Source organism: Phaenicophaeus curvirostris, chromosome 1 (genome assembly GCF_032191515.1).
Source record: "Phaenicophaeus curvirostris isolate KB17595 chromosome 1, BPBGC_Pcur_1.0, whole genome shotgun sequence".
NCBI classification, from domain to species: domain Eukaryota; kingdom Metazoa; phylum Chordata; class Aves; order Cuculiformes; family Cuculidae; genus Phaenicophaeus; species Phaenicophaeus curvirostris.
The window spans coordinates 7,314,316-7,336,247 of NC_091392.1; the positions used below are offsets into that span (position 1 = coordinate 7,314,316).

At 43.8% G+C, this 21,932-nt stretch overlaps 1 protein-coding gene across 9 annotated transcripts in view; it reads right to left on the minus strand.

Annotated features, from left to right (window-relative positions):
* Positions 1-21,932, minus strand: part of FRMD4A (FERM domain containing 4A) — a 387,789-nt gene that overhangs the window by 85,480 nt on the left and 280,377 nt on the right. For all 9 annotated transcript variants that reach the window (XM_069873274.1, XM_069873358.1, XM_069873440.1 and 6 more), the window contains 2 exons: positions 21,266-21,360; positions 12,960-13,052 (listed from right to left, as the gene is read on the minus strand). In XM_069873274.1, the coding sequence (XP_069729375.1) occupies positions 12,960-13,052; positions 21,266-21,360 (188 nt within the window). The remainder of the gene's footprint in view (positions 1-12,959; positions 13,053-21,265; positions 21,361-21,932) is intronic.

Below are 21,932 nucleotides of genomic sequence, written 5' to 3' on the forward strand. Positions count from 1 at the left end.
CCTGCTATTATTTTTCCTTCTCCTCCTCCAGAAGAGTTGAAATGAGAAATGAAAATAAAATTCAAGTCAAAATAAAATCCCCTATTTGAATGTAGGGTTCATAAAGCACAAAATTTAAACTTTTTCTTATTTTTTTTCTGGTTTCTGCTGAGTTTAACTTCCTGTCCTTGAATTTTTTTTTTTTTTTGGCAAAAGAAAATATACTTTGATTTAGAAATGCAAAAAAGATGCTGCATTAAAAAAGGAACCTTCTCACTAGATCTGCTCTCTGAGTGCAGCTGGCTTTCCATCTGCCCAATTCATGGAGAAAAATGATAATTTTACACATTCTATGATTCTTCAAGAACCTCCTCTGCTTATCACCACTAGCAGTGCTCTCCAAGTTGTGATGCTAGGATCTTTAATTCCAGGGTCATAACAAAGCAGGAACATTTATTCCATTTCCAAATCCTAGTCAAGGTTAGCAAAAAATGCTTTTTTTTGTTGCATCAATGTTCAAAGGAACCATCTTCACCATCACTAGAGGGCGATAGTGCATTTCTTAAGGCTGCAAGGATCCTTCCCAAGATTTTCCACAGACACACACACAGAATTCATGTTCAGTACAAAACTGAGTCTCTCGGAGCACAGAGCCTGCCCATAATACTTCATTTTCACAAAGAAATTCCAGTTCTCAAGTGATCTGCAGAGTGGAGAGTGTGCTGGGAGCTACGGGCTCTTTCTCACATGTGCATCCAAACAAACACAAAGCACGTTCACCGGGAAATTGGTGCAGAGGGATTTCATAGAATCATAGAATCATAGAATAACCAGGTTGGAAGAGACCCACCGGATCATCTAGTCCAACCATTCCTATCAAACACTAAACCATGCCCCTTAGCACCTCGAACTCCTTTGCAGAGGGAACTCTTACGGGGTTTGGTGTATGGCAGGTTCAGAAAACCTGAACTGGAGCAGATGTCCCTGAATTCACAGCTGATGCTACAACAACAGAAAGAGGAAGGAAAGGCACATTTTTTTTTGCACTGATGGTGAATCTCTGTCTCCTCCTGTTACCACCTTTTTCCAAATACAGTGAAAGAATCAGCACTTTGCAATGACCAATGACAGTGACTAAAAGCAGATTGCTAAGACAATGAATCAAGCAAAAACTCTGTGTTAAATTCCTGATTTGGACACAGGTTTCCTTCACAACCTTCAGAAAATCATTGAGGCTGTTGTGCTGTGTTTAGAAAGTCCTCCTCCCTCCTCTGCCTGTTTTGCCTGTAAAGCTTATAAGCTCTTTCTTACTGCATGATTCAAGATTGTCAGTTTTAAGGGGCAACTCTCAGATTTCTGTTGAGGACTACCCTGAGAGAGGCATTCCTGCATGTGCTGTGAAGCTGAGATGTTCAGGAAATAATAGATGGGATGGACAGAGAAACGGGCGGTACGATGTGTCCAACACCTCTGCTCCTCTGTCTAGTTGCAATACAGCCACGAAACAGTTTTGCCTTAAGCAGCTTCTAAAGGAGGTTCCTTGATAGCCAGCAACTATTGCTATGAGAAATAAGGTGCTTGCAAGAAGGGGGAATGCCCCACAAGACTTCGTGATTGTAAAAACCAAAGAAATAATTTTGGAAAAAGTTTAAAAGCTCAGCCAATGTAAATCTGTTTCCGCATTCCACCTCCCTCTCCACCCTCAGTAACTTATAATTCATCAAGTACATTTTATAAGCATTAATTAAATAGACTAGTGAATATTACGCTAGGTAATGAACACAAAGTGCCTATCTTGCTGCTCTCTGTCAGCAGCCAGAAAATAATAATGAGTGCTACAGAAGGTATCTTGGAAGACTTCAGAAGCTGCTGCATATGAAGCGTTTTAGGCTTTTTAGCTGCGAGGACATTTTTCATAATGATCAGACTGCTCTATATTAAGCGTTGGTTAACTGACAACTTGCTCTGAGACAACTTAAGGCCCCTCACGCTGTGCAGAATGGCAATTCCCATCGTAGCCAGCCAAGCACAGATATTTATACAGCGGTGCCTGTGAGAAGCATCTGTGGAAATTCCTGATCCTCGGGTGATGGGAAACTGAGACTACTGTAGTTTCTGCCTTGCATTACATACATGCCCATGTCTGACTTGCAGTGTGGAGAAATCTCTGACTGGACTGGAGAACAAGTCTTATGAGGAACGGCTGAGGGAACTGGGGTTGTTTAGCCTGGAGAAGAGGAGGCTGAGGGGAGACCTCATTGCTCTCTACAACTACCTGAAAGGAGGTTGTGGAGAGGAGGGTGCTGGCCTCTTCTCCCAAATGACAGGTGACAGGACATGAGGGAATGGCCTCAAGCTCCACCAGGGGAAGTTCAGGCTGGATATCAGAAAAAAGTTTTTCATGGAAAGGGTCACTGGGCACTGGAACAGGCTGCCCAGAGAGGCGGTTAAGTCACCGTCCCTGAAGGTATTTAAAAGACAGGTGGACGAGGTGCTGAGGGGCATGGTTTAGTGATTGATAGGAATGGTTGGACTCGATGATCCGGTGGGTCTTTTCCAACCTAGTGATTCTGTGACCCTGAGCTCACCAGTTTGATTTCTAGTTCTTCAGGAGATGGAGAATCCCTGGCCACTGCTGCCGGCGTCATATATGAACCAGCTGTGTGTGTGCAGATGGGCAAATTTAGCAGTGTTGGGAAGGTGCTTGATCATTAGCACTTTGTCCTGATAGCGGGGACAGGAGGCCTCAGGACTGTCAGTGAAATGGCCTCCAAAAGCACCTGAGCTGGTTGTGTGCTTATGTGGACAGTGAGAACTGAAATGAGCAGCACTCTCCAATTTCCACATACCAAAAGAAACTGCCAAATAAAAAGTATTTAGCACTGCCTCTAACACACATCCCTGGATGCATCCTATCAGCCTGCACTTGGCCATCTATCACCTAGCGGGGACCAGGCTCTGAGCAGTCGAGTTCCTGACTGCGCAAATACACTGTTGTAGCACTTGTGACCACAAGCCCTTGTTTTCATTTCCAAGCAGACTATGTCAAATGGTAAAAATATTTCATCACAATGATATTTTGAAGCATAACCACAGGCAATGGATGTCTTGTCTACTTCAGATATAGATCATAGAATCACAGAATGGCTTGGGTTGGAAGGGACCTTAAAGATTATTCAGTTCCACCCCCCCTGCCATGGCCAGGGACACCTCCTACTTGATCAGGCTGCCCAAGGCCCTGTCCAGTCTGGCCTTGAACACCTCCAGGGATGGGACATCCACAACTTCCATGTGCCAGTGCCTCACCACCCTCGCAGGAGAACATTTCTTTCTAATATCTAATCTAGATCTCCCCTCTTTCAGCTTAAAACCGTTACCCTTCATCCTATCACTGCACTCCCTGATAAAGAGCTTCTCCCCATCTTTCCTGTAGGCAAATCTGTCCTGTAGGCAGATCTGTCCTGGGGCAGTGATATCATCCTGCTTATTGAGAAGCTGGACTTCAGTGGGAAACAGCTGGTACAAAGGCTTTTTATCCAACAGCAAAACCATTTTTTAACCAAAAAGAAACACTCCTGGTGCCATGGTGTTTTCTTCAAAGGAAATTTAAAGAAAACATTGAAAGCGATTTTGAAGACCTCAAAAAGGTTTCAACACCTAGTTTCACTAAGGAACAGCATCTTGAGGAGTGCCTCTACCAGAAAAAACTCTAATTGGAACTGGAGCCCGGACTAGGACAAAGGGTCCCTCTGCCATCTGGAGAGCGCAGACCAGGCAAAGACATAGCAAAGCACTATCTTCTTACTGTGTTATCAACCCTCACTCCTCAGACATCTTGCTGCTTTCAGAGAAAAGAAGTGTGATGGCCACAGGAGGCAGCTGGATGAGGGACATGCCAGTGTGTGTGGCTCCAGTGTGCTGGTACAGAGCTGTGAAAGAAGGCCAGTCAAAACAAAGGCAAGCAGTGCCAGGCAGTGATGGGGAGGCCAAGGATGGCACTGAGGATGTTTTTCCTGATTAAGGTGATCATGACTAATAACAGTGAGGCAGTGATTCTTGGGTGAGTTTCTGCCTTTTCTAAAGGGAAGGAGCCAGCAACTTAGTATGGGCAAGGATGGTACATTCCCTCCAGCTTTGTGATGCTGTTTTTGTGCAGGGAGACAAAACAGAATTACAAAATCATTTAGGTTGGAAAAGACCTTTAAGATCAGCAAGCCCAACTCTAAATCTGACACTTCCAAGTCCACCACCAAACCACGGCCCTACGTACCACGTCTACATATCTTTTAAATACCTTTAGAAGTGGTGACTCAACCACTTTTGTGGCCAGCCTTTTTCAATGCTCGACAACCTCTCTTGGATCTATTAAGAATAGGAAAGTGGAAAGATCACAGAATGACAATCCAAGTGGCTCTTCTCTCCCCAGGTGAAAGCATTATTTTTCCCATTAAGAAGAAAAACAAAGAGTAAAACCGGATTTCATGGAAGAGGTCAGAATGAAGCGAAAGGATTTTGGGTTTGATGTGCAGTCATCTTCCCCAGTGTTTTCTCCTGCCATAGGTGGGAAGTGCACTCAGACTCAAGAGAAAGAATTGAAATGGGCAGTGGTGTCTCCTATGTCCTTCTCAGCTGGTTGGTTAGGATGCAGGGCAGATCTTAGTGGCTCTGTCCATAAACTGCCTCTTATTTCATTATTGTAAAGCAATGGATAAAGGAGAAGACCCCTTTTCTGCTTCATTCATCCTGGGGGCTGGCTCATTATCCCTCACCATGTCATTCAAAACCTCAGAAAATAATTTGAAAAATATGAGGCCATTTGCTAACCAGGAAAAGAAAAATCGCATGCATCAGTATAGTGGACTTAAATGCAGATGTCATTACGTCCAGTGTCTCATGCTAAATGAGTATTCTGAGTAGCTCAGGCTGCAGAGACCTGAGAGATGTTCGAGCCCTGTTTGCACATGTGTGCACACTTTTATGTGCTGATAATTAAAGTAGACAATGGTCAAGCTAAATAGGTGGCCTGTTAAGTAACCACCCAGGAATGAAAATTAGTGGTGCTAAAAAGCTCCATTTTTCTCCCCTTCTGCATTCATTTTGATGCTGATTTGTGTTCTGTCTCTTGTGCTTGTGCCACGCTCAGGCTTCCCTCACCCAGCACCTGGGGACTGGGACACAGTAAGAGACACCTGTGTCAACTTTTACCTTATTGCAAGGAAGCCACTAAATTGGAGGTGAATGTGATTCCAGGAATATAGGGAATTGCAGCTAACAACAACAAAGCTGTGGATATTGTTTAACCTGAGCCTGTTCCCTCTCTCTTTCCCACTGGCTGTACTGTACTATGAAGCATCTTTACCCAATGCCCGTCATTTTTTTCTGCTTGTAAGAAGCTGGGCCACTGAACTGCTGGAAAACCATGTGTTTGGGGGATCTTTGCTCATTCATACCATGGGATTTGCTTTGGAATATATAGTGGCAATCTCTCTTCCAGGCTGTACAACCTGGGAGTCCTTGCAAACTGCAAAGTGCCCCAGCATCAGCGTAGAGAAGGGAAGGAATCAAGGCAGTAATGCAGGCACATTCCTCCCTGATGTTTGGTTACAGCATCACGCATCACCTGGAAAGGCACTGATTTCAGCACAGTGAGGCCTCTGCCCTCTCACCAGGAGGGAAAACAGGCTGAACCAAGCCATAAAAGCAGCAAGCCCAGTCAATGTATTCTGCAAATCACTCCACCCCTGAAATGTCCCATGGAGCTTAGCTTGCAAGAGAAGTGCAGCTTTGTACTAAAAAACCACTATTGCAGCTCCTTGGAGCTTGGAGTGATGTGGTTATCTGTCCCAGGTGTGAGGTAAGAGCAGTGACCCGATCATAGCAGCACACTGCCTTCCTCCCCTCCTCTCTCTAAGCTGCCAGGGGAATTTCCTTACACTGCCCTGAGCTCCAGCCCAGTTTTTTCCTGCTCTTTGATCCTTACCAAGAGTGACATCTTGGCTATTAGAGGTAACATGCTGGCTGCCCTGTGTTGTGTAACACCATTACTCAATAATTGTATAGCATCTTTCGTCTGAAGATCTGGAATCAATTTAGGAATAGAAATCCATCCATTCCACTGTGTTGTCAGCAGCACAAGGATTTGGCTGTGAAAGCTGGCGCGGGGTTTACTTGCTCACTGGCTCTATCCCTTTGTTCAGTGCCATGGCCCTCGTAGCAGATCTTGCTGCTTGCTTCACTGGTGACAGCTCATCACGCCCACTAGTGCAAGGTGCACACACACAAATCGCAGTGAAAACCGAGACTATGTCTGCATGATTTTGACCCAGTTGGGGAATCTCTGTGTAGGCACTGACAGAGCTATCGCTGCTTGATCCAAATTAGGTACAAATCCTACACTGACAGCATCCATCATTTCTACATGGTACCTATCATGCTGTCTAAATGCTTCCCAAAATTAGACAAGACAATGCTGCTGGCATCAACACATTCAAAATGTGGCTCAAACCAACAAATTTTTAGAATGCTGCTTGTTCTTCCCCTTGGAGTGGCTGAATGGAATGGAAAAACAACTTATCCCCTTTACTAAACACAGCTTACTTATATAAATATATTCCCAGTTAAGCAGAAAACCGAAATGATGTTATGGGACTCAAGAGCCAGACTGCTGTTAAGATGTGTGTGTAATGGATGGCTTAGCTCAGAGCTGTGTGCTAAGTAGCAGAGCCCCATTAGTTCCCTTCCTCAAGCAAAGGTCAGTTTTCACACAAGTAAATCTTCTGTCTGGACAGAAGTTTCTCATATCTCTAAAGAGACTCTGAGGAGCAAAGCCTCCCCACAGGCAATTTATTACACCTTCCACCCCCACAGTGAACAGAGCAGGGGGCCACCCTGAGAAGGCTGCAATAAATAGTCTGCGGGGAGCCTTGTCTTCCAGCACAAACAAGGTCTGAGCGGCTGTATTTATACACTGCGACAGGGTGAGAGGAGGGGGTTTGCAGGGCTAATGGCTTTGAGATCTTCCCCTGTATGTACACACAGCTGATGCACACCAACAAGCAAAACATATGCTGTACAAACAGATCTTGGTTGTGGCACAGGTTTACTGAACTTTATAGACAGAGCAGCTCACGGGAGCTCCTGAAAGCAGTTTGGTTGGGCTGGGTTGATTATGTGGGTTTAATACTCTGATTTTTGGCATCCCAGCAGTGTGTCGAGCTGTAGAGATGTAATATGAGTGGGAGATGTCTCTTTGTCTCCCTTATATGTAGCATAAACTGCCTGCGAGCTTGGTATGGGGGGTGACCACTGAAAGCAGGTGAGGGAGACAGCACAGCTGGAAAGAGCTCAGAGACAGCTAACCATGAGGATGAAGACTGAGCACCCAAGGTGCTGAAATATCCCAGGACAGTTCCCTGAACTCTACTGGGATATTCAGACTGCATGGCAAAGAGGGGTCCAGCACCACCCACCTTGCAGCTCCCTTTGCAGAGGGGTCTGCAACTGAGAAGGGAAGAGCAGATTTGTACTTATGACTCCTCAGCATCTTCTCCTGGGTGCTAGCACATGAGATGAAACATATCCACAGGTGAAAGCAACCTCTGCCATTTCTCTCTCTGTCTCCTGGCTGTAAAACTGATGTATTTGATAATGTCCTCAGGCCTCTCTCCTCAATTCCTGGAAACCCCTGTCTCAGACCATAGGACAGAGAGAAGTCTGCTCCTTCCTCCTCCCTGGTGGCAAGAGACAGTAGCTGCTGATGGGGGGAAAGATACTCCTGCTACCATCTCTCTTATCTCTGCTTGGCATCAATTTCCTGCCGGCTTTCCCTCATCCCACCCGCCTTGCTCAGGGTTGTGCTCAGAAGCCACTGCAGCTCATCCACCCTCCTCGTTCCCTGTCTGGAGCAAAGCAGTGGAGTGGGGAAAACTGTGGATGGAGAAACCCAGCCCGCTACATGTGAGACAAATAAATTGCTCTGGTTAATTTAGAGTGGCTCTATTCCACTCTTCCTGTCACAGCAGGCTGCTGTCATCACCACCCCCTAATCTTATTTCTCGGAGAGATGCAAAGCTGAGTGGAAATGAATGGCACACACAACCACGGTGAGCTGGGATCGCCACGTGAGTGAGTTGGGCAAGTTGAGAGCAGCATGCCATGAATCTGCATCCCATACATCTCTTCTGGATGATGAGAGAGGCAGCAATGTATTTCAACAACAAACTGTAAGGTCCCTCTAGCCTGATGAGAAATCCATGTTAGCGACCACTGTCTCTCCTCCTTGCAGGGTGAACTGTTTCCAAATGGACTCCTATGCCGTTCATTTTTAATGTTCATCATTTTCTCATGGAATATGTCTTTAACGACAGGATGTAAAGGACGGCTGAAAAACTGAAATAGCCGAAAGCCTCATTAGCAACTGAAATCTGATCCAATTCTGTTCAGATGGGAAATGTCTCCTCAACCCTGGCTGTGCCAACCCTGTTTGAAATAATAATCTGAATTTATAGGCTGCCCTTGATGCACGTGGAGGGGATTCATCTGGTAAAAAGAGGTAGCTACAATGTAGATGCCTACATCTGAGCAGGGGTTGGAGGTCAAAGAAATGACATGGGTATATTGGACAGCAACTTATTGAATTCCAAAGCAGTCATCTAAAATAAGTTGGATGAATTCTTCCTAGAAGTGCCTATTTATTTCTGGCAGTTATACAGGGAGGCTGTGCTGGTTGGCTCTGACATAGGGCTGTCTACCAGATAAACATCTCGTGTTTGGTGGGGTGAGTCCCACCTCAGACATCTGTCCTACCTGCCTCAGACCTGAACCACCACTGGTGCACACAAAGCTATGTTCCTTTAGGTTAAACCAATGACATGAATGAGCTTTGCACTGTGTTACAGTGCTGGTTTCTTATTTAAGGCCACCTTGTTCTGCAGTAACTGTGGTAACCCGCCAAAATGTCTGGCCTCAGTATTGAGAGTCCTGAGCCCTTGTAGCTCCCATGCTGACTTCAGCCTAACCAGTATGTACAAACATATGCCAGATGTTGCTGGACACAGGCATTCCTTTGTGGGAATACTGCTGGGCCATAGATACAAACTCTGCCCCACAGTGCATTTGAGTACTAAGGATTTATTTCTGAAAGAAAAGCCTTTCCACATGAGAGATACTCTGATTTAGTGTGACGACTTCTGCAGTGAGTTGTCACTGTTTGGCTGGTGGAGCCACCCTGAGAACACATATATTAATTCCTGGGAAAAGATCCACCAATGTAGTGAATTTTATTTGCTGAGCTTGTTCATATAAATTAACAGCATGACAAACATCCAGAAGACAAAGAGATCAGACCCATGCTGGTGGTTCCCTAGCTAAGGATTGTTAATCCCACAAGGCTATTGTTTGAGGATGAGAATTCACTGCAAAGTCTGGCCAACTTTGCTTTCTGTGAACAAAGAGCATGTCTATGCTCTGATCCTCTCTTACCTCAATGATTTTCACAAAGGGAGCTTCTTTGCCTTCCTTCTCCTGCCTGCGTGAGTCAGAGCAAAATGCTTCCTTCCCTGATAAAAGTATAACAACTTGTATTTGAACCCCTGCTAGCTCTGTTTCCCTTTGACCTCCTTGCTGCTCCCAAGTCTCTGCACTTTACTGCCCTTTGCCACGCAGCTCATGCTGTGAAGTAGTTCCACTGTCCTCTTCTGGTCTCAAAACACCTCTGTAAAATCAACTAGTGAAGCAATCCCTCCTTCCTCTATCCTTGTCCTCTGCTTCTCGTGGACTTTAGCTGTGATTCTCACCTGGCTTTGTTTATCTGCACTGTGATCCCTCTGAGACAGGGCATGAACTTCACCAAGAATCAAGTGACCAGCGCTTTAGAAAGCCACTCAGGGAAGCTAATACTGAGATGAGAACTACTATCACTCCCATCCTGTTGCCAGGTGTCCCACCTGCCCTGCAAGATACATGGGACTCCCTCTTGCTTTCATGTATGGCTTTAAAGTGATATAAATGGATATTAGCAGAGCCTCATAAAATAACATTGCACAAGAACGGCCATGGGGCAGTTCCCAGCTGTCCAAGCAGTTGTGATTGCTTCCTAGATTCCTAGGTTGTTCTGAGTGAAAAGCTTACAGAGAAGCAAAGATGACAACCTGAAGACAGAGAGGCTTCAGTTAGCTGTGCAAGTGTGCAAGGGCAGAAGCAACTTCTTCTGAACTAATGCTGAGAACATCCTTTAAAATCCTCCTTCTTTGACACAGTGCTGTGAAATTTTTGGTGGTTGGTTATGCAAGAGAGTGAAGACACGGGACATCAATGTTCAACAACGTCAAATCCCATGGAAATGTGTGTCAAAAGATGAAGCTTCAACAGTGCTGCACAGATTTAAATAAGGGAGGAGAATTTCCCACTGTGAACTTTGTAAAGCTTCCTATTTTCAGCACAGTTCTTCCAAGAAGGCTTTGCCGAAAAGAGCACACTTCCCTTTAAATGTACTTTTAGAGCAATCTAAAAACTGTGGCATCTTTGGTGGGCACGTTGCCCATCAACATCGCTGCAGGCATGTTAAAGGTAAAAACAATTTGATAGTCACATAAAAAGTTAAACCAGTTTCTACATGGCTTCACATACTATCATATAGTTTTCTTGCCTGAAGCTTCATGTCTTCAATAGTTACCCAGTGTGGTTGAATTGTATATTTACTTTTACTAGAGGAAAAAACCTACATGATTACTAAATCCTGATACAGTAGACAGATTTCTCTGTAATGAACATCTGGCACACCCAGTTACATGTATTACTATCCCCCCAATTAGGACTCCAGCACCAATTTAAGCTTTTTCAGCTGCACTTCTTGAGGGACGGAAAGTAAGAAACATATCTGCAAACACAGGCAAACCTTTACCAATGGTACAGTAGGTGTCATGGGCACACAGTCCCTTAAGAATCAGTACATCTGTAACTATCTGTGGTACAGCATCAGGTATCTCTGCTTTCCACCTCATGGCAGCAGGGGAGGGGGAGCATGGTGTTTAATGTATGGGTATGGATAGCTCTGCAAGCCCCTGTGCCCCTCCAGATTTTCAAAATACAACCCTGTCTATGGGTGCATCTTTTCACAACCTTTCCTTCAGCCCTTGCTTTGGTTCCCAAGCCAGAACTGAAACCGTTGGGCAAGAGACACCTGGGACCTTTTCAACTTCAGCCAGCTGGCTGGAATCGATTTCTTCTCTGATTGCCTTCTGCTCAGATCACATTTGGGAATAGACATCGGAACTCTTTACATGCTGGGAAACTTTTCCAACTCCTTGCCAGCATCTGACAGTGATGGGGGAAATAAGCAGTAGAAAAGCCATGGTAAGTTAATGCTCATTCCTAACTCTTGAGGCATCTGGCTTTCCCGTCCAATTCGAATTGTAACTCTTCATGACAATCCACTCGTTACTACCACAAATACGACTATAAGCCCATAGTCAGTCTGGTTTTCCCACTTTTTAGACATTTAATGCTGACCTTTCCCCTATGGGAAAAATCCCCTAGGGAAGAAACCTCTATGGATTATGATTTCAGAACAGGAGAGCTCTCTCATTTACTAACTCTTGTATGGATCCAGTCCTAAGACGTCTCTTGGCTAAAATCCTGCCAGAATGACTTGTCTTCACTGTCCTGCCAACTCTCATAAAACATTACAGGTGGTAATATTTATGATCTCTGAGTGGTCTTTGAAATGAATATGAGAGTGCCTCAGTAGCGCTGGCTTTCACACATTTAGTGGTTCCACTCCTAAAACCTACACTTAGCTCTTGCTCAGTCAGAGCTTTCCCTGCTTTCCACAGGAGCCCTGTCCTAGCATGGACTCTTCAATTTGGACCCTAGGCAAGATGCTCCATAACAGAGGTAAGTATGTTCTTAATGAGTTGGGTTTGGGGTGGGTTTTTTGCCTTTTTTTTTTTTTAATTTGCCTAAAAAAATCTAATACTTTTCCTGATAAGCATCAATAGCTTTGTATAGTTCTAAGCAGAGGTGGATCTGGATTGCACGCCCAAGAAATGTTCAGCTCTGGATCTACCTTTATGGTCCGAAGCACCCAAAACATAGACTGAACTCTTCTCTTGGGAGACAGAAGGCTGCTTCTGGAGTCTTGGGGCTTTATGCAACCTTGATTTGCCTTAACATATACCCACCACTAAGTATGGGGACATAACAGAACAAAGAGTCTCTTCTTTTGAGAAGCTTCCCTTGTAATTGAAGTTAAATGAACGGCAATTGCTAAGCAGGGCAAAAAAAGCTTCACTCAGGGGAAGAAACTCAAAAGTAGGTCTTCATTTTTTGTGGGTACTACGGAATGAATGAGTGTGGTGTCAGATGTAATATAACACTGGAGTGGAAAGCCTAACAGAAAAAGACAGTAACACTGCACTGGCTAGTTCTAGACATGAGCTATCCATTAAAAGTAAGTCAACCCCCTCAACTTAATATTGTACATATGCCATCCCAACCCCCAGCCTCTCTCTGGGTGTTTTAAAGCTGCAATAACAAATTAGTCTTCTTAGAAAGCATCGCCCTTGAAGGCAAAGACACTGCGTACATGAGAGCACTGGCAGCTTCTAGTGGCTTCCAAACACCAACAGTTCCTTGCCAAGTTCCCAGATGAAAAGAAATTCTCCCCAGTGGTCATAATCTTCATTGCAACTTTTCTAATCAGCCTGGATTTTCCAGGAGTTCAAAACCCACAAATAAAAATGTAAAGATAGAACATCTGATCTTCCCTTTATACAAACTTGAGGGGCAGCTATGGGTGTTAGCGTGGTTACTACTCATTTAAACTTGTGTGAGAGGAATTTTCGAAGCTGAAGAGCTCAAAAAGTGGTTTTTTGTCCGCAGGACTTTCTACAGCGTGAGAACCTGACAGCCTTGTTTCCTGGCCTCTGAAGCAATCATCCTCAGCTGTATCCCATGGGAAGGGCTTGCCAAAACACACTTACCTGACACAGAAGTACAAAACAACTGGTCCTGACTTTTTGGGGAAGTCATGTTCCAGCACTCGGCGGTCCAGCTGAAGCCAGTTCAAGTGTCCCCTGGCAAAAGAAGAGAGAGTTTTGAGTCTGCCATCAAAGAGGTTCCATGCTACTGATTTCAATGAATTCTGAGGTTTTACAAAAGATGATCCAAAGAGAATGCTATTTGCCGTTGGCTATTGAATGGTATTTGAAAAATACACTGTAAATGTTTGAGAAGTGGAGGCGATATAATCCGGGCAACATTTCAGTCTGGGAATCGAACAGCTAAAGTTCAATCTGTCAGGTGAAAGCTGGCAGCATCAAGCAGGCAGGACAGCCCAAAATGTTATGAGCTTCACCTTTTTATTACAACCCCCCTGGAGCAGTCATATCATTAAAAGTCTGTCAAGATTTTCATTAGAAATCCTTACTGTTAAAGAGTTTCCACAACTCCTGTAATATTTCACTCAAGGCTAAACCTGACACTACAGCCTCAGACAGTTTATTTACCACCCATGTGCCTGCAATAGCCTCTCTTGGTTTGCCCAGCCTCTTTTTTTATTTCCTTCAGATAGCTCCTGAAAAACAGCTGCTTCATGAAGCGTTCCAGCTCCAATTACCACAAGCTGTGGGTTTGTTTTTTTTTTGCCTAGATAGTACCTGCCGCTATTATTTTATCCTATAATTTATCCATTTGTGCCTTGTTGCTGGAAGCTTTCCTGGACAGAAGCTCTGTTTTTTGTCATGTTCCCCACATTGTAGAGCACTGGGTGCATGTGAGAGGTATTTATAAACACCATTATTCTTATTATAGGTGCACCTCACTCCCCAGCTGAGATAAAGGTCCTGTTGAATTAGGCTCTATGGAAATACAGAGGGTAAAATTCACACCCCACTGAAGTTGTCGGAAATTTTGCTGTTGCTTTCAGTGACGCAGGGCTGCATCCTGTGAGTGTTTTGCTGCTGATTTCTGTCAGACCAGATTTCACCCAGAGGGAGAGGTAGCCTTTGCCTTCAGCGCTCTGCTGAAGCAAGAGGAGAGAGAACTGAAGTGATTTTGGGGGGAATCTTGCAGCAAATACAGCAGGAAATGGAACTCGGATTTTCTGAGCTTTGTTCCAGTGCCTATTTGCCAGCTTATGCTAATGCTCAAAGAATAATTCATTCCACCCAAAAAGAAAAAAAATGGGGGGGGAGAGAAAGGCTTGTTTTTATTTAAAAAAGCATTAAATTAACTTCTAGGGTTGCCACAAGGCTTAGCAATGTACCCTGTCAGCAAACACACATGGCTTTCACAAGGGTCTGCCTGTTACCCCTTAGCAGAGCATATGCTTTGAGCAACCGAGAGGCCCCTTAGGAAAGTAAGCAACAACAGTTTTATTTAGCAATTTAACCAAATTTGTAGATCCCCCACACCACTTTCTTTCCTAGAAAAATACATGAAGTGGCAAGTAGCAGTTTCAAGATGCTTTGAATCACCTGGGTTCAATCTGAATTTCCATGCAGCTGCCCTGGCTTATATAGATACAGGAGGACAGGCAACTCAGGGACCTTCAAGACCAGGCAGCTCTGGGCTGCCCTGGGACATCGTACGTGTTCACCTTAGCACAATGTGCTGCTTTGCATTCTCTGTGGGGTTCAAAATATCTTGTGAGCTCCATTCATCACTCCAGTGAGTTCAGTATCAGACCTTTATAAAGAAGCTACCGCACCTCAGATTTTGCCATACAGAAGACAAGCATTTGGTTTAAGCAGGCTTTGCATCCATTTTGCAAAAGTACCAAGTCTCAGCCAAGCACAAGTGAGGGGTGGAGTTGTGGACTTTTCAGACTCATCCCAGACATCTTTCAATGTACAAAAAGTATCAAAAAAATTTTTATGTCCTGCTCTAGACACCTGCGTGTTTCTCTCCAAGCTATTTTAACCGTGAGCCAGTGTTTTTCTTTAGATCATAGAATCATAGAACGGTTTGGGCTGGAAGGGACCTTAAAGCCCATCCAGTTCCAACCCTCCTGTCATGGACAGGGGCACCTTCCACTGGATCAGGTTGCTCAAAGCCTCATCCAACCTGGCCTTGAACACTTCCAAAAATGGGGCAGCCACGACTTCTCTAGGCAACCTGTGCCTCACCACCCTCACAGGAAAAAAAGTCTTCCTAATATCTCATCCAAATATCCCCTCTTTCAGCTTAAAACTGTTCCCTCTCATCCTATCAGCACTTCTTGATAAAGAGCCCCTCCCCACCTTTCCTGTATGCCCCCTTTAAGATAAAAATTTTAAACAGGTTTTCCTCTGGTTTTTTGTCCAGGTAAAGGGCAGCCTGAACTGTGTTTTAGGGGCACAGACTTACTAGCAGTGTGGCTACAGGAAAGGGGGGACGTAATGCAGATTTTTCAAGTCCAACTAGTCATTTCATATACCTCTATTGCAGTACATGTGCTGAGAGCAAGTGTTGTGCAGTGACACCACCTGGGACTAGGAGTGAGGACAGGATGAAGGATCAGGGATAGGATGGTCTTGTTAACAGGGCTGTGTATATGGGCTAACTGGCTTTGTTCTCAGCGGGCTGGGTAGCTGGGCATGCAGCACAGTGGGGTGTCCATCATTTCTGTGGCTGGGATGCAGTTGCCCAGTGCCAGATTAGGATTCTTGCATCACGCCCTGTTGTTCAGCACAGATGTTTGCTTTAATGGTCTTTTTTTTTTAGAAGATAGATGCTCCAGGCTGTCAGAAAATAAGTCCCATTGGAAGATTCTCAGCCTGGGCACCAAAAAAATTAGATATGTCCACATTTCCCACTGCATAACCCCTTCTTGAATTCTGTCCTTTTTCCTATTTTTTTTTTCATTCTGAAGTCCCACTATGTTTCTTTTAACAAGATTCAGGAAAGCTGAAATTAACTGTGAAGACCACGGCATGGGGATTGAAGCTAGACGTGCTCACCCATTCCTAGCCAAAGTACAAAATGAGCATTTATCCATGTAGGTTAATGTATGAAACTCTGTCAGAGCAAGGAAAAGCCACACTAAGCCTGACATCCTATCCTGAACCTGTCCAGCTACATTTGTATCACCAAAGTAGCAGTCACCAGCAGCTGATGGCATTACACAGTGGTTCCCACTGAGACTGATTTGTTGACAATGGACTTACTGTCTACCTCCATGTTTATTCAACAGAAATTTCTGCGTTTGCCTAACATGTACAATGAAGGGTTGAGAAGCCATGGTGCACAGAACAATAATTCACTTCAAGGTATTTCTTATTTTGAAGACTTGCTCTTTTCATTTGCACTGCATTTTAACTTGAGAAACTGGGTTGTATAATCAGTGTAAAATGAGTATATGCATATATGTATGCATACCACATCACGCATTTATGTTGTACATGTACACGGGTGTAAGCATTGAATAACATTTAACTGCCACTGAGTTATTGAGTTGAAGAGTTTCGTTACTCTCATCTGCATGGAGCTTAAATCCAAAGCTCCTTCTGTAAAGGAAGGTCACTTAAATCACTGCAGGAGCTAACTGCTCACTGTACTCAATTACCACTTACAATCTTTCATCGCTGAGGGCTTCTGCACTGCAGATTGTCACTTCGCTCCTTGTTTTCAGGCATGCATGTGTGGCATGTAGAGAACAGCAGCAGTGAAAAGTCACTGGCATCTGCCTGTGAACGTGGGCTATCAGGGAGCCAAACTCCAGTGCTGTTACACCACAGAACACTTTGCTCTGGAAGCTGTCTTCCTGTCTTCAGCAGAACTATTCATGGAGTAAAATCCCATGTAAGACAAGGAAAAATATGGGCATATAACCCCAGGCATGTACTAATCCTGACAGTTTTCATGGACCAAATTAGACAGCTTGCACTGCGATCCCATTCATGCATGCTTATGTCTAGCTGGATTTCCTTCATGGTTCAATTTAAAGACACAAAGTAGCTTTTGTTTCGTTATCATCGTTGGTTTGCTCATTTGGGTATTTACACCATTGTATTCACAAAAAATGGCGCAAACAGTTTTGGGTGACCTGTAGGGAGGCTGAATATTGGAAGCAAGATATGTTTTCTCTCTTGGTTGTACTCATGTTGGCAGTTGAAGTGATGTGTCAATAACAAATACATAATTGCTTTTAGGAAAAGAAGCTAGGTCCATTTAGGTTGCAGACGGAGTATGGATTTTGGTGCCCAGGGTTCATATTGTCAATTGCATGCAGTACTTCTGTTTTCTTTTATTAGAGCTTTCAGTAAAGAGTGATAAATCAGTCAGTACTTTGCCTCCAGGTGGTTCTGTTTATACCTTTTTACTAGTTAGTGTCCAGTTTTCTTGAAAGTGGATCCACATTGATTTGTGCTATAAAGGTATTTGGACCAATAAACCAACTCAAGCCCCTTCAGTGTCAAAATCAAGTTGAATTGAATAGACACTGGGAAAGACTAGCTCACAAAATAGAAACCATATAAACTATTTTACATTTCCATCAATCATGATGGAAACAAACCCCCCCTTTATGGTCACAGATTTTCTCACTTACGGCCTTAATCCTTCAACAGAAACATTTTTAAGGGTCTGCAAAGCACAAGGAGCTGTATGAGTTTAGCTATACAGCTAAACTAAAATTAGCTAAACTGATTTTGCAAAACGGTGGACTTGGTGGCAAAGGAGCTGGTCTAATGCCAGAGCAGGACGTTATTCTGAGAGCTGCACCCTCTGTTGGATTGGCTGTTCATCCAGGATGTGAGACGTCTGGTCCCTTGTTTTGGCTCTGCCATATATATGGTTGCAGGGTGCAAATAGGTTCCCTCCAAATTCCTGGAGGTTTGAGACTATTCCAGGGAAGCGTGGGACCCTCTTCTCCCTCTCCTACTCTTCCTTTACTGTGCCTTTGCCATAGGGTCCTGGGCTAAGCAAGGACACTGTCTGTTGTTACTTTAGTTAGTATAGTCTCTAATACAAATAATGGGCACCTCAGTGCCTTGCAGTTTTTATCCTATATATTAGCTGCTCTGCAGGCTCTGCTCTGGTGAGGGAGGTTATGCATCAGCAAAAGGGTTTGGATCAGCTTTTGGCAGGGCCTGTGGAGAGAGGGAGCTGTGGAATACAAAAGCTGGTAGTTCTCCATGGAGCACGTGAATCACATCTAAAGACAAGTAAAGGATGTTGAAAACCTGCCTAGCAGTTACTCGAGATTCATACTCAACTGAACTTAAAAAAAGAAGCCATTCCTTTTCCCTCTTTATCAACTGGCATGTAGATCTTAATGCTTCACATGAAGCTTGGCCCCACGTGATATGCAGGGACACCCTTTTGACTTGTGCTTTCCTGCAGTTAATGGCTCATGCCATAAAGTGTTCCTATGATCATTAAAATAGGAGGCGTTATTCTCTCCTCCATAATAGTCTGACAATCTAATTTTAGTCACGCTCAATGCCATAATGACCCTATATTATCAAAAGAAACTATTAAGTCACCAACGCAAAGGTTGTTCTTATTGATTTTCTTCTCAGGTTGTCATGATAGAGCACAACTAATGAATGGAAATCCCCAGTCCAAATCATTTCTAAATAAATTACTCTCATAGAGCTTTTACTTTTAAATAGAGCAATTGATTTAATACTTTAGTGGCTTTTCTTCTTTCTAAAATTGCAATTTAGTCACCCCCAGACTACATTTATGAACCAGGTTTGTTCTGTTTTAGCTGGTTAGGAGCTCTGTTTGAGTAAGGTGCATGGAAACCCAGTGAAGAGTGAAGAGAAGGAAATGCTTGAGGGTCTGCATCACAGAATTAAAGGGTTTCATTTTGAATGCCTGGTCTGTATAGGCTGGCGGGCTGTGTTAGGTGCTCTGCAAAGACACATTAAGAGCCTGCTTTTTGTGCTAATTGAAGAAAGGATTTTTTCTTAACTTCCATTTCACATTGCAGGTTAAGATCTGCAGAACCGACAGACTAGTTTATTTTGTGAAGGTGGCACGAGGCATCTATTTCCAAGACCCAGTCTAGCCCCTCAAGTGTCAATTTTTTTTGACCGTGTTCAGTCAAATAAAATGATTGTCATTTGTGCCAACTCTATTCCGAGCTTTTTACAACTGAAGAGGAAATATTACCCATATATCATTTTTGTCAAGCTTATTTTCACAGCACTAATGAAGCCTCAGTGTTAAGGGTCAGACTCACTACAGGTCAAGAGAACGGCTGCAGATCAAGCTTTATATCAGCTAGAGACTTACTGGCATGTTGCTGGGTTGCGTTTACTAGATTTAATGAGGATGTCCCCAAATATTTCATCGAGGCTGGCTGAGCATCTCCTAAAATGCACCCAGCTCCATCCACAGGTCATGAAGGTAACCAAGTAAGTGGTTGCCATCACCTTACCCTTTGAAATCCCATCTAGACAGTGTGCAACTGCTGCAAATCTTTGAGCATTCCCTCGACAGCATCTGTCAGCCTCTTGTGCTTCCTCCCATCACTAACTCACATCTCTGCTAACACCACTCTCCGTTAAACCTGGAAGCCCCAGGGGAGGCTGGTCTCTCTTTGATTCCTGACACCTCCTCATTAGTTTCCCTTGCACTCCCAGGGGAGCCCTGTGCCCACTCAGCAGAGCTGAGAGTTGAGACTGGCTCAGCTGCTATCTGCTTGCTGTCTGACACGTATTTCTCGGGTTTAACCTGTACTGTTTGGAGTGTTAAGGGAACATTTTCATCTCTTAGTATGCTTTGACTTCCATGCATGGTTTTCTTGCACCCATTGGGCAGCACTCATTAAGTAGCTTGCACTCTCCAATAAGAAATAACCTGGTGAGAAGTAATTTCCTCCTCCTGCTTTATAAGATGCCAGTGCTTTCTGCCACACCTTCTCTGAGGGACAGACTCACTAATATGTGTTGGGTTGGAGTTCTGCTACAGGGCTGAGCTGCTCACGTCAGTGGGATGAAGTAGATCTGGGATGAAATAGATTCTGAGCTTTCCTCTGATTCAGGTCCTTCTTCTGCATGTGCCTAATGCTGAACATCCTTCCACCTCAGGAGCTGCGTCATGAGGTGGCCTCAGGCTGCCCAAAGCAGGCACCGGCCAAAGGAACTGGCTTTGGAGGAGAAACCACTGTTGAGATGAATGTGTATATGTTTGTGCAATTGTCCAGCAGCCTTTAACTACTCAATCCCAAAGGAGTATTCCAGCAGATAATTTAAATTTCACTGCCATTTCAGCAGGAGAGCAGAGTTGGGTCATGACAGCTGTTCTGTGAACACAACATTGACTTGAAAATCTTGTGTTTTTAAAACACAATAGATGTGGGATGCGTTTTCCTGCTTAATATACAGAAAAACCTATTGCAAACTACAGTGGTGTATGGTAAGCACACATATAAGACATGATCCACACACCCAGGACAGTCTAGCTACAGAGAGAAAATGTGCAGATGGTAAAAAGTAGCAGGGTCTGTGCAGTATTGCTGAGAGTCCACAGTTTAGGACTAATCATAGCATTTGACAGACATTGACGTTTCTCCAGTGCTAATTTTATAATTGTGCTTTAAACAGGAGGTAGAAATACCCTATCTTTAGACAAACCCTCAAATTCTGTGGTAATATTAGGGCTCTGGGAGCCGGGGTTCAAGACGAACAACCAGCATTGCCTGAGGTGACTGAGTGTCGGAGCCCCATCCTTTGGTTTAGTTCAGCCATAAGACTGTTGTGTGATTCCTGGTAAGATCAAATCCTTCCCACAATGCAATTTTATATTTAAAAATGCTTTTTGTTCATGTTAGATTTGGCAATCTCTTCCTTTCTCACAATTTCTTCTTTCCTTCTTTTAAGAAACTCTAATCTGGGATCTAAAACATCAGAAATAATAATTTTGTGATTTGTTTTTTTCTTTCCTTGAAATAATTAATCATTACTTTTAAGTGTGCTTGAGTAAATAAACCAATTTACACTTTACTTGAACAGTTCCACCAGTAATAACTTCAAACTAGTGAGTGGACCTCAAACCCGTGAGAGCTTAAGCTAACCTTTTAGCAATGCCAAAGGACACCAACTCTTTGAACATGGGATCATGAAGGTATTGTTACTGCCTCTGTGCACCCCCAGCAATGCTTAGCTCACCATGAGCGGCCTCCAGACCTTTGAAGAAGAGGCAGTGCAGGACAGACTCCAATGTGAGATACGTGCCTCTCTAGACTTTGGTATAAGACCACGGGGCACACAGGTCTTCTATGCTGGTCATTTTGCTTGGGACAAAATTGTCTGTGGTCTAAAAGCTGCCTCTCAGGTCTTTGTTTTCATACACTTACGTTTCATCTGTGAATGCAATTCCAAAGTACTCCTTCTCCTTCAGGTTGAAATGAGATGCCACCAAGTCAAGCAACTCCTTGGCCAAAAGCTTTGGCTGTAAAACAAGAATGAGAGAAAATGATTAATGAGGAGAATTGGGATAGAACTGCACTCTGCTTCTGGAGGGAAACACTATCCTTGAAGGTACTGCAGTGCTGTTGCTTTTATATTCCCTCTGGTGTTCAAGCTATATCTGCACGCAACATTAGCTCCTTGAAATGATCAGTAGTTTCCCTCCTAGGTAAATACTAAAAAACTGGCAATTCTGACCTCTTCAGTACTTTATGTCTCTGCAGACAGATGACCTGCCGCCTGCCAGTGTTCAGATCTACCATGACCAGCTCACTCATGCCTCTCTAATAGTTTTAGTTGTTAAAGTTTTTTATCAAGGACATTTGCGAGCACATTTCAGACACCCACTCTCTCACAGGCAGCACAAATATATGTTCATAACAGTAAGAAAATAGATAGTGCCAAAAGATAGGATGTGACAGGATCAAATGAGAAGTAAATGACAAAATAAAATAGTTTCGCATTCAATTTTGCTTGTCGTTTAGAGGTAAGGATATGTCCTGAAATTTAGGCACTGGGAAGGAAAGGAAGGAAAGTAACAAACACTTTCAGAAT